This window comes from Scyliorhinus canicula, chromosome 9 (assembly GCF_902713615.1).
Source record: "Scyliorhinus canicula chromosome 9, sScyCan1.1, whole genome shotgun sequence".
Classification (NCBI taxonomy): domain Eukaryota; kingdom Metazoa; phylum Chordata; class Chondrichthyes; order Carcharhiniformes; family Scyliorhinidae; genus Scyliorhinus; species Scyliorhinus canicula.
The window spans coordinates 33,702,385-33,715,886 of NC_052154.1; the positions used below are offsets into that span (position 1 = coordinate 33,702,385).

The 13,502-nt window shown below is 51.5% G+C and overlaps 1 protein-coding gene across 2 annotated transcripts in view; it reads left to right on the top strand.

Annotated features, from left to right (window-relative positions):
- Positions 1-13,502, top strand: part of cpne7 (copine VII) — a 215,499-nt gene that overhangs the window by 10,766 nt on the left and 191,231 nt on the right. The window contains exon 2 of one of the 2 annotated variants that reach the window (XM_038806483.1): positions 2,958-3,564. The exons of the other annotated variant lie outside the window; for it this stretch is intronic. Within the exon in view, the coding sequence (XP_038662411.1) occupies positions 2,980-3,564 (585 nt within the window). The 5' untranslated portion in view covers positions 2,958-2,979. The remainder of the gene's footprint in view (positions 1-2,957; positions 3,565-13,502) is intronic. 2 annotated transcript variants of the gene reach the window in all.

Sequence of the window (13,502 nt, forward strand, 5' to 3'; positions counted from 1 at the left end):
CACATCCCATGAACACATTTTTAAAAAATGCTGCAAAAGTCCCTGCTTGAGCCTTGGAATGAACCCTTTACATAGACGTTCAGGGCTGCGGTGACCTTAAAGGCCTCCAGGAGCGAGTGTCCTCCTCCTCCACAGGATGCCAAATCCACAAGGGCGTGACACAGATGCCGCACTGTCTCTTTGTTGAGACGGAGTCTCCTGCAGCACTTGCTGTCGGTCATCACCTCAAATGACCAACGGCGCTTGTACACCTTGGGCTGTTGCTGGTATTCCCCTTTGGGTTCCTCCTCAGCCTGGTGGGCGGCCAGATCTTCAGGGTGATTGGCGGCGCCCTGCACATGGGGTGCCGTCTCCAGCCTGTGTCACCGAGCTGCCACTTTTGCCCACATCTGGACCCCTGGGCTTCCGCCAGCACTGTGAAGGCAGGCTGCGCGGGCCCTACATCATCAGCCATATTGTTACACCTGATAGGAATTGGAGAAGGAGACAGACCGATAATCAGTTAGGGCTTCTAGCCCGGGGCCCTCAAATTCCCCAAGCGTCTCCACCCTTATGTGTCGTGCCTTCTCTCGGAGTGCCATCCAGTAAGCCTGTTGTGCTGTAGTACCTTGCTCTGCACACTCATCCCCGGCCACAGTAGGAGTCCTTGGACCACAGACCCTTACTGGGAATATTAGGGAGACTGTGCTCAAGTGTCCCCCCCTGATCCACACACTCACCCTGTGGTCGTGAGGATATCCTCAGTGATGAAGCCCAAATCTTGAGTTTTTGATTGTTGGCCGCTATCTCTATGGTTCTGACGCTTCTAGAGTTCAGGCAAACTGTTCAGTGTTCAATGTTTTATTGAAATGCTAGGCAATAACACTTGTCTGAGACATGGCACGTATACCCATGAGAAGCCACTTGAGAATATTTTGTTTATTAAATGGTCAACAGTAACAAAGATTTGAAAATTAACAACGTAACATTCGACACATCACAATAACCATTAAACAAGGAAACGTCACCGTTCCAAATTGGTACCAATACAAAACTATATCAGCTCATTTTCACACAAAAAAACCCAAACACACGGGGCGCGATTCTTCGTCCTGTCAGATCACCTGTTTTCTGGTGTGGCCGCCCCCGCTAGCAGCGGGATCCTCTGTCCCGGTAGCCGACCAATGGGGTGTCCCATTGTGGCCACCCCCACGTCGTCGGGAATCCCACGGGCGTGAGTGCGCTGCCGGCGAAGTGGACGATCCTGCTGACGGGAATCTCGCCCAAGGTATCACCCCTCGCAGGTTTGTCAACAGAGATGGCGGATAAGCCTGAAAATGCGTTATCATGTTCAGAACTTTGACATAGAAATGATCTGTCCATCAATTTATTGCTTGTTCCACATGTCAGCGCCATTCTCAGTCCAGGAGCCTCAGCTGTGCAGGCCCCTCCCACACAGCCCAATGTCACTGGAACCAAATCCTGGCATCCACATATTCCACTGGCGCTCATGGTGCAGCTGAACATCCTTTACTCCCAGCGTGTTTAACCCGCGGTTACATAGCAGCTACATGCAGCAGTCACCAAACCAGGAAAAAAGCCTCAGCAATCAGCGAAAGCATTTCTACAGCAGCGTCAACAGGTGGCACATTTGGAACAATGTCGTGCACCAAGGTCCCGCAGTGTCTTCTTGCGTCAAACTGGAATTCCTTCTGGGCTCATACGTCCCTCTGAGCCCGATGTTCCTGGAGCCAGGTATCTTAGAAAAAATTGTCCTTCTTTCTGGCTACAGAAAAGGAAGGAAACAGCAACAGCAGCCTCCAGGCATCTGCAGCCACCAGCAGGAGAAAACAGCAAACACAACCTTCAGCTCTGAAGTGCTCTCACAACCAACCAGACCATTTCCTTATTAGCTATAACCTTCATCTATGACATTAGAGGCTGATCACAGTTAAAGGGAGTTAAAGTGGCCTGTAGTATATAACCAAGAGCAGGGCTCTGTCCTGGAAGAGTTTGGTCAGACAGACAGGCAGCAGCTGATGTCGCCCCTGATATGGGTATCCACAATATTTCAAGATGGCTCAAAGACCTCAAAAGATGAAAAGCCCCTCACCCCAACCCCCTCCAACCGCAGCACAGGGGCGACCCCCGTCCTGGAAAGCTTCAGCCCCCCCACCAAGCTTAACACCCCGAGGTGTATTCCCCCCCCCCCCCCCCCCCCCTCCCCTGACAGCTTCGGTTCCCTTGCGCTGCAAGCCGGAAATTGGAAATGGCTACTCACCTCCTCACTTCCCCTCAGCAGCCATTACGTCAGCTTTACGTTTTTCAGAAGGAGTCCTAAATGACACCCGCGTGATTTCTCCCTGGGGGGGGCCAGATAATTCCTGAGAGGCGATTACATTTGACTTCAACCTCGCTAATGAGATGGAAACTAACCAAATTAAGGTTAATGATGTGCTCTCCAGATCTGAAACTCACCGTTGGGAGCGAGCCGGTTAGATAGCAAACTGATTTATGCCCAGTGCAAATCTTAATTTTGGCCTTTCCTGCTATTTAACCAGCCCGCCCAGATCCCCATTGGGCAAAGCAGTGGTTAAATTGCGCCCTATATGTCTCTTTGCAACGAGGAAGGTTCCTTACCCATCCTTAGAAAAAGTCAAGAGCGACATTGAACACATGTTACAACAAGGTGTCACCTCTCCAGTAATGACACTGATGAAATGGTTTCCTGGAATGGTAACAGCCCCAAAACCTAATGGCCCAATCAGAATCTGTTTGGATATGACTCAATTTCAAAAGTCAGTAGAGTGCGAGATTCACCTGATGGCATTAGTGGATGAAAAGTCTTGCCAAATTAGCAAAAAGCACCCACTTCACAAGGTTGGAGGCAAGCAGTGGCTTTTGACAGTTGCTTCTGGGCAGAGAATTAGATTGCTAACTACTTTTTTCACCCCGTTTGGTCATTATTGTTTTAACAGGTTGCCGTTTGCAATTGCTTCTATGCCTGAGATATTCCAAAAAATAATGTCTCAGACCCTGGAAGACATGGAAGGAGCAATATGCTGTATCAAGATTCCCATACCCGGTTCATCAAGGAAAGAATATGACCAAAAAGTCCTACAAGAAGCAAGTTTGACATTGAAAAACAAACGTAAATGTGCAAAGCCTATGATAAAATTCTTTGGCCACATTGTTCAAGCTTCAGGAATAATGGCCAACCTGCAGAAAAACAAGATCATTGGAGAGTTCCCACAACCTAAAAACATCACAGAATTACAAAGATGCCTTGGGATGGTCAGTCAACTAGGCAAGTTCCTACCAAACTTGGTGGGAATCAACAAACCGTTAATGCAGCTGTTGAGACTACGTCCACAGTGGTGCGACAGTGCGGACCAGAAAAATGCTTTTGACAAGATCCAAAATTTTCTAAACTTACTTGAAATTCTAGTGCAGTATGATCCAGAGTTGCCAACCACTCTAGCAGAAGACATATCAGTTTGGGAGCAGCAGAACGGACCACATGCACATTTACCTTTCTTAGGAGGCCAGAGGAGTGCTGAGGAATGGATTCATTCAGGTTCAGAGGTAAAGTTTCCGTCTTAATCATTGATTATTAATCCAGATGGTTTGAAGCGAGTGGACTGCACAGCACCATGGCACTCGCAATCATTCCATCACGAAGAAGAATCTTTGTGACACATGGCACCCTGGTGCCAGACACCAGTCCTCAGTTTATTTTTTAAAAATAAATTTAGGGCACCCAATTCATTTTTTACAATTAAGGGGCAATTTATCGTGGCCAATCCACCTAGCCTGCACATCTTTGGGTTGTGGGGGCAAACCCCACGCAAACAAGGGTAGAATGTGCAAACTCCACATGGACAGTGACCCAGAGCAGTCCTCACTTTATTAACAAGATGTTCATAACTTTGTGCACGAGTCTGGTCTGCATTTGAGAAGAACACGGGGTAGCACGGTAGCACAGTGGATAGCATTGTGGCTTCACAGCGCCAGGGTCCCAGGTTCGATTCCCGGCTTGGGTCGCTGTCTGTACGGAGTCTGCACGTTCTCCCCGTGTCTGCATGGGTTTCTCCAGGTGCTCCGGTTTCCTCCCACAGTTCAAAGACGTACAGGTTAGGTGGTTTGGCCATGATAAATTGCCCTTAGTCTCCAAAATGTTTAGGAGGGGTTATTGAGTTATGGGGATAGGGTGGAAGTGAGGGCTTAAGTGGGTCGGTGCAGACTCGATGGGCCGAATGGCCTCCTTCTGCACTGTATGTTCTATGTCTATGTATGTAACATAACAGCGGAAAATATAATCTTACTTTGGAATACCTGTAATACATTTCCAATATTATTGTGTGAAATTGTACTGCACAAAGCAGTGTAGTTTTAAATCCAAGAGTGTATTTGGGATCTACTCGTATATTATGGAATAGTATAATGTGCAATGACATAAAGACAAATTCAGTATTCACAGTTTTCAGCTGTACTTCAACGGGGCGAGTCAGGGAATCTCCAGCTTGTCCTTTCATTAAGTTCAAAAGCCTGGAGCAGGAATGCTGGTTGTACCAGATATTCTCTGATATCATAATGTGAAATTGTAGTTTTGCTTTCTCTTATATTGCGACAGGCCTACAGGTGGCTTTGTTACTTGCAAAAGTAAAGTCGCTACAGTCCCAGATGACCACCCTTGAGGTGGATAGCTGACTGGTGGTGATATAACCTGAGGATCACCACACCTCAGGCGAGGGACAAGGTTGAGAAGGGGGGGGGGCTTCATAAATGACCTCAGCAGGCATGGGAATTGAACCCATGCTGCTGGCCTTATTCTGCATCACAGACCAGCTGTCCAGCCAACTGAGCTAAACCACCCCCACTCCCACTCCCACCCCAACCCCTGTTACGTGATTTAATTTGATTTATTGTTACATGTCCCAAAGTACAGTGAAAAGTATTTTTCTACGGCTGAGGGAACGTACACAGTAAGTACATAGTAGTCAAAAAGAATAATCAACAGAGAACATTGACAAATGGCACATCGACAAACAGTGATTGGTTACAGTGTGGAACAAGGGACCAAACAAAGCAAATACATGAGCAAGAGCAGCATAGGGCGTCGTGAATAGTGTTCTTACAGGGAACAGATCAGTCAGAGGGGGAGTCATTGAGGAGTCTTGTAGCTGTGGGGAAGAAGCTGTTCCTATATCTGGATGTGCGGTCTTCAGACTTCTGTACCTTCTGCCTGACGGAAGGGTCTGGAAGAAGGCAATGCTGGGTGGAACGGGGTCTCCAATAATGCTGTCTGCCTTCCTGAGGCAGCGGGAGGTATAGACAGAATCAATGTGGGGGTGGCAAGCTTGTGTGATGCGTTGGGCTGAGTTCACCACAGTCTGCAGTTTCTTGCGATCTTGGACCGAGCAGTTGCCATACCAGGCTGTGATGCAGCCAGATAGGATGCTCTCTATCGCACATCTGTAGAAGTTTGTGAGAGTCGATGCAGACATGTCAAATCTCTTTAGCTTCCGTAGGAAGTAGAGACGTTGTTGGGCTTTCTTGACTGTTGCATCTACATGAGTGGACCAGGACAGATGGTTGGTTATGGTGACTCCCGGGAACTTAAAGCTATCGACCATCGACCATCTCCACTTCGGAGTCATTGATGCAGACGGGAGTGTGTGTCGTGCGACGCTTCCTGAATTAATTGATCAGTTTCTTGGTCTTCCCGATATTTAGAGAAAGGTTGTTTTCGGTACACCATGCAACCAAGTGATTTATCTCCCTCCTGTAGTCTGATTCGACGTTGTTTGAGATACGGCCCACCACAGTCGTATCATCCGCAAAATTATAGATTGAGGTGGAGTTAAATCTTTCCACACAGTCATGCGCGTGTAGGGAGTACAGTAGAGGGCTGAGCACACATCCTTGCGGGGCCCCGGTGTTGAGGACTATTATGGAGGTGGTGCTGTTACATATCCTGACAGATTGGGGTCTGCTGGTGAGGAAGTCAAGGATCCAGCTGCACAGGGACAGGTCAAGTCGAGGATTGCAGAGATTTTTTATTAGACTTGTCGGGATAATGTTGTTGAAGGCAGAGCTGTAGTCGATGAACAGCAGTCTTACAGGTGGCCTTGTTGTTGAGATGTTTGAGTGTTGATTGTAGAGCCAGTGAGATAGCGTCTGCTGTGGACCGGTTGTGGTGATAGGCAAACTGCAGTGGATCGAGACCATCTGGGTGGCTGGCAGTGATCCGTCTCATGACTAGCCGCTCGAAGCATTTTATGATAACAGATGTCAGGGCCACTGGTCGGTAGTCGTTGAGACAGGCTACCTTGTTCTTCTCTGGTATTATGGTGGTCTTCTTGAAGGAGGTGGAGACCTCAGAGCGGAGGAGTGAGGTGTTGAAGATATCTGCGAATACATGTGTAACCTTGTTGTAGAAGTCAATATTTTTCCCGCTTCTGGACTGTAGTAGAAAGGTTAAACAATGCTCATTAAGAAAACATAACAAGACTTTATTTTCAAACAGACTGCATGCAATCTTGGCTGAAAGTTGAGGTCAGAGAGCAGGGTGTGTCACTGCTGATTCCTACTCAAGTTCGCGCTTTCACAGAAAATTAGCTCAGTATTTATACATTATCAGAATCAGGATTATGTGACTACAGCTTGGTCAGGAATTCGATCAGAAGTACAAACATAAGCAATATCATAAAACAGGCGTCACCTTGCTGACCTTTCAGGTCTCTGTCCCATCACTCAGATCATTATTTTGTCCTTTGATGGAATGTTTAAGAGTCAGAGGAGACTTGACCTTATCTTGTCGTATTTAGACTGCTTTGGGTTATGACGAGTTAGTCTTATCAGAATTTATGGAGCCCAGACATTTCGGATCAGCTTGACCTTCTCTGATCCTATTCAGACTTTAGGTCATGCAAAGTCAGCTTTTCTTACATTGTACCCAGTAGTTAACCAGTTTTCCCATCATGCCATGATTTACTTCGTACAACATCACATTGTAATAGCAATAGCTCTAAACCAAGGAAGCACAGCATGTTACATCACACTAGGCTTCAATGTTTCTCTCTGTTCATCAAATTATTAGTCATCAGTTCTCCAATTGATCATTTCTCCTGTGTATTCCATCCAATTATTTCTTTCGCTGTTGGAGGATAGTCTTATTTAAATGCAACACCTTGGATCTCTGGAATTCACCAGCCACGTTTGAATGGTGAAGGTGAGCAGTTATTCTACAGCTTTCAGGGATTTCCTTTGAGACTCAGGGAGAAGTTGTAAAGAGATTGAGTCAGGTATAGTGTAACATAAATTGATCAGGAGAAAAAGCATCTGGATGGCCTGAATGGCATGTGCTTTTCATGCTTGTATATTAAACATGATATTCATTAGGCAATAAAACACACAGGGCGGGATTCTCCAACCCCCCACCGGGTCGGAGAATTCCGTCCCTCCACTCCGATGCCGGCTGCCGAATTCTCCGGCACCGGCTTTTTGGTGGGGCGGGGATCACGTTGCGCTGGTCGGAGGGTCGTTAGCAGGATTCTCCGGGTCCCAATGGGCCGAGCGGCCGCCTGTTTTCGGCCAGTCCCGCCGGCGTGAACTACACAAGGTCTATACCAGCGGGACCTGGCTCTGAGGGCGGCCTGCGGAGTCCTCGGGGGGGGGGGGGGGGGGGGGCGCGGGGGGATCCGACCCTGGGGGGGGGGGGCACTGTGGCCTGGCCTGCGATCGGGGCCCACCGATCTGCAGGCGGGCCTGTGCCATGGGGGCACTCTTTCCCTCCGCGCTGGCCTCTGTAAAGATCCGCCACGGCCGACGCGGAGAAGAAACCCCCTGCGCATGCGCCAGAACACACCGGCGCTCCCGCGCCAACTTGCGCCGGTCGGCGGAGGACCTTCAGTGCCGGTTGGCACAGCGCCAACCACTCCAGCTCCAGCCTAGCCCCCGGAAGTGTGGAGGATTCTGCAACTTCCAGGCGGCCCGGCGCCGGAGTGGTTCACGCTATTCTTTGGCGCCGGTACGGCCTGCCCGCCGGTTGGGGGTGAATCCGGCCATAGAATCCCTATAGTGTAGAAGGAGGCCATTCGGCCCATCGAGTCAACACTGAACCTCTGAATGAACACCCTACCAAGGCCCACTCCCCCACCCTATCCCTGTAACCCCAGAACCCCACCTAACCTTTTGAACACTATGGGAAATTTATCATGACCAATCCACCTAACCTGCACATCGTTGGACTGTGGGAGGAAACCAGAGCACTCGGAGGAAACCCACACAGACACGGGGAAAACGTGCAGACTCCACACAGACACCCAAGGCTGGAATTGAATCCAGGTCCCTGGCGCTGTGAGGCAACAGTGCTAACCACAGTGCTCTGCCACCGTGCCGCCCACGTGGTAAATGTAACAGAAACACCAATTTTAAGCTACATCTTCAACAAAACCACTGTTAAAGCTGGTGCAACCAGCTATAAAATAAACTCTACCTTCAAGTGAATTGTAATCAAGCAAATTCCCTTGGGAGAGAAAACTGGTACATATGTGCAGTAGCTGTCAGCTCCTTGTGTAGATCACAGCATGTAGTGAAGTATGAGAAGGTGCCATACAGTTTTCATCATGTACAATACCCAAGTTCACTGCCAGTATAAATGTGTAATATTTTCAATGGATCTTGTTTGTCAAGTGATGACTAAGAAGAGAAGATATAAATGCAAAGCTAATTTTTAAAGTATTGATCTCTGCTGTCATCATCTGAAACCATTAAATAATTTTAAGCAATGAGCTGATAGAAACATTGTGGGGTAGATTTTATAGTGTCCACCGACCACCCACCCCCGCACTCCCCTCCACCCCACCCCCCCAGCCAGGCATGCGTTTGGCAGTGTGGCTGGGGTAGGCATGTAAAATATGCTTCCTGCCAACCCGCAACCTATTCCCCACATGGCGGCTGGGGAACGTGCCCACTAGCCCACCCACAATTAGACCTATTGAAATCCCGAACTGTCTCGTTCTACCTCCATAGCCAGAGTACGTGTGGTAGTATGACTAGGGGTATTGCGGTACCTGGAAGTGAGCTGCTATTGGTGCAGAGGACTCGCTGCCCATTGGCCCAGGTAAGTCATGTGCCTCTCAACCGATTGGCTAAGAGGTAGGTAGCTCCGCCTACGAGGCGGGATATAAGTACCCGTGCTGCCTGGCAGTTGGCCTTTCTTCTGTACGTCTGCTGCCGGGCACACATCTTGTGCATTAAAGCCTGTCGTTCGGATCTCATCTACGTCTCGTGTCCATTGATTGTGCATCAATTTAATGCACAAGATTTTAAAGGATGGAGCTTCGTATCAAGCCGGAGTGTCTTCGACTCAGCCCACACGCAGCAAATGCAACAGCAACGTTTAAACACTGGCTGGCGTGTTTCAATACTTACTTGAGCACAGCCGAAAACGTTCCGACGAGGGAACAGAAATTGCATATCCTCCACTCGTGCGTCGGCACCGCCGTGTACACGCTCATAGAGGACACGACAGACTACGACGCGGCCATGGACTTGCTTAAAGGACATTTCATCCGGCCAGTGAACCAGGTCTACGCTCGGCACTTACTGGCCACGAGGCAGCAATTCCCTAGTGAGTCTCTAGACTAATTTTACCGGGCCCTCCTTGTTCTGGGGAGGAACTGTGCCTGCCCACAAGTTTCTGCGGCCGAGCACAACGAACTTTTAATCAGAGACGCTTTCGTTGCGGGTATGCAATCTTCGCAGATTCGCCAGAGACATTTAGAGAAAGAAACTTTAAGCCTCACTGAGGCACGGGCCCTCGCCTCCTCTCTAGATGTCGCCAATCGTAACGCCCGCGTGCAAGCTCCTGACCACGCGGCGGCCCCCTGGGCAGCATGGAACGCGACCCCCCTCACCCCCGCAGACTCAGACCCCCCCAGGACTGCACTGCAGGGCGCCCCGATAAACCCACGGGGGCCCACTGCTACTTTTGCGGCCAGGCAAAGCACCCCCGCCATCGCTGCCCGGCCCGCACCGCAACCTGTAAAGGCTGCGGCAAGAAGGGCCACTTTGCGGCCGTTTGTCAGTCTAAAGCGTCGCTGCAGCCCTGAGCAGTGGCAGCGACCGCGGGTCCACCCCCCCCCCGCTCTCCTCAAGGGCCCCGTGCAGCCCGCAGACCTCGCTGCCCCCACCCCCCCTCGCCATGAGTGATCCCGGGCACCGCCATTTTGGGCCCCCGACGCCACGTGTGATCCTGGGCGCCGCCATTTTGTTCAACCCCCACCACGTGCGGCCGATGGGCGCCGCCATCTTGGATCGCCACCGAGGACCCCGCAGGCGTCTGCTCACTGCCGGATGACGACTCGGAGTTCCTGCCACGACTCGCCTCAGTAACATTGGACCAGTCGCGGCCCCGCACGCTGTCCATGGCAACCACGAAGATCCTCCTCAACGGCCATGAGACAAGCTGCCTGCTGGACTCCGGGAGCACAGAGAGTTTCATCCACCCCGCCACGGTAAGACACTGTGCACTTCCCATTTACCCGGTAAGACAAAAAATCGCTCTGGCCTCCGGTTCACACTTGGTCCAGATCAAAGGGTGCTGCATAGCGGACCTCACGGTCCAGGGGAGGGAGTTTAAAAACTACAAGCTCTTCCCCACCTCTGTGCGGCAGCATTCCTGGGGTTAGATTTCCAGTGCAACCTCCAGAGTTTAACGTTCAAATTCGGCGGCCCTATGCCCCCCCTTACTGTCTGCAGCCTCGCGTCCCTCAAGGTAGGTCTCCCATCGTTGTTTGCAAACCTCACCCCGGATTGCAAACCCGTCGCCACCAGGAGCAGACGGTACAGTACCCAGGACCGGACCTTCATCAGGTCCGAAGTCCAAAGGCTTCTGAAGGAAGGGGTTATCGAGGCTAGCAACAGCCCCTGGCCAGCACAAGTGCTGGTGGTCAAGACCGGGGAGAAAAATAGGATGGTCATAGACTACAGTCAGACCATCAACAGATTTACGCAGCTGGACGCGTATCCTCTCCCCCGTATCTCCGACCTGCTCAACAGGATCGCGCAGTACAAGGTCTTTTCCACGGTGGACCTCAAGTCCACCTACCACCAGCTCCCCATCCGCGCGATTGACCGAAAGTACACTGCGTTCGAAGCAGATGGGCGACTCTACCACTTTTAAGGGTTCCTTTTAGTGTCACAAACGGGGTCTCGGTCTGGGAGACGGACCGAATGGTTTACGGGCAACCTTCCCGTATCTCGATAATGTCACCATCTGCGGCCACGACCAACAGGACCACAATACCAACCTCTGAAAATTCCTCCGTACCGTAAAACTCCTTAATCTAACCTACAATAACGATAAGTGCGTGTTTAGCACTGACCATCTAGCCATCCTCGGCTACGTAGTGCGTAACGGAGTGATAGCCCCCGACCCCGAACGCATGCGTCCGCTGATGGAGCTTCCCCTCCCCCACTCCCTCAAAGCCCTCAAGCGCTGTTTGGGCTTCTTCTCATATTACGCCCCGTGGGTCCCCAATTACGCCGACAATGCCCGCCTACTCATCCAGTCCACCACTTTTCCCCTGTCGATGACGGCCCGCCAGGCCTTTAGCCGCATCAAAGCAGACATTGCGAAGGCCACGATGCGAGCTATTGACGAGTCCCTTCCCTTCCAGGTCGAGAGCGACGCGTCTGATGTAGCTCTGGCGGCCACCCTCAATCAAGCGGGCAGACCCGTGGCATTCTTCTCCCGTACCCTCCATGCTTCCGAAATCCGCCATTCCTCGGTGGAAAAGGAGGCACAGGCCATTGTCGAAGCTGTGCGACATTGGAGGCACTATCTGGCCGGCAGGAGGTTTACCCTCCTCACAGACCAACGGTCAGTAGCTTTCATGTTTGATAATGCACCGAGGGGCAAGATAAAGAACAATAAGATCTTGCGGTGGCGGATCGAGTTGTCCACGTACAACTACGATATCTTGTATCGTCCTGGGAAGCTAAACGAGCCTCCCGATGCCTGTCCCGCACCACCTGTGCCAAAGCACAAGTGGACCGCCTCCGAACCCTCCACGCGGACCTCTGTCACCCGGGGGTCACCCGCTTTTTCTACTTCATAAAGACCCGCAACCTGCCCTACTCCATCGAGGAGGTCAGGACAGTGACCAGGGAATGCCACATCTGCGCGGAGTGCAAGCCGCACTTCTCCCGCCCCGATAAAGGCTCTCCGCCCCTTTGATCATCTCAGCATGGACTTCAAAGGTCCCCTCCCATCCAACAACCGCAACACGTACATCCTCAATGTGATTGACGAGTACTCCCGCTTCCCTTTCGCCATCCCCTGCCCCGACAGGACCACGACCACCATTATTAAAGCCCTACACACCATCTTCTCCCTGTTCGGTTACCCCGCATACATCCATAGCGATCGAGGGTCCTCATTTATGAGCGATGAGCTGCATCAATTCCTGCTCAGCAGGGTCATCGCCTCCAGCAGGACGACCAGTTACAACCCCCGGGGGAACGGACAGGTCGAGAGGGAGAACGGTACGGTCTGGAAGACCGTCCTACTGGCCCTACGGTCCAGAAATCTCCCAGTTTCCCACTGGCAAGAGGTCCTCCCAGACGCCCTCCACTCAATCCGGTCACTTCTCTGTACCTCCACTAACCAAACACCTCACGAACGCCTTCTTGCTTTTCCCAGGAAGTCTTCCTCTGGGACCCCACTCCCGACCTGGCTGGCTACCCCCGGACCCATTCTGCTCCAGAAGCACGTGCGGGTGCACAAGTCGGACCCGTTGGTCGAAAGAGCCCAGCTACTCCACGTGAATCCGCAATACGCGTATGTGGAGTATCCCGACGGCCGACAGGACACGGTCTCCCTTCGGGACCTGGCACCCACTGGATCTCGGCCACATCCCCCAGCACCAGCAGCCCCCCCAACCCCAACTGCCCCCAGGCCCCCACCCTCCCAGTCCCACCGACGCACACACGGCCCAGTGGACAGGAATCCCCTCTCCTGGCATGGCCCCCGCTAGCTCCGACCAGGGGTACGGACACAGGAACAAGATCATCGCTCCCGGAGTCACGGACGACCACCACTCCAATGTCGCTGGTACCGCTGCGCAGGTCAAGCAGGACATCGAAGGCGCCCAATCGACTGATTGAATTGATGTGACCTACTGGTGGACTCTTGCCTGCGAATGGACTCTTGTTTTCCTTGCCTCTTCTCCATTTTTCCCACTCCCCCAATTTTATACACTATACATAGTTGTTGTATTTTGCACATAGCTGCGGGCCAGTGGGCAGCCATCAATGCAATGGTACGACCTAAATATCTCTAGTCATACTACCAGTCTCTCACGTACTCACGGGACATGCCCCCTCCCTCATGTCCGCGTTTCCTGTACCCCCCCCCCCCCGGTTCTTTTTCAACAAGGGGTGAATGTGGTAGTATGACTAGGGGTATTACGGTACCTGGAAGTGAGCTGCTATTGGTGCAGAGGACTCGCTGC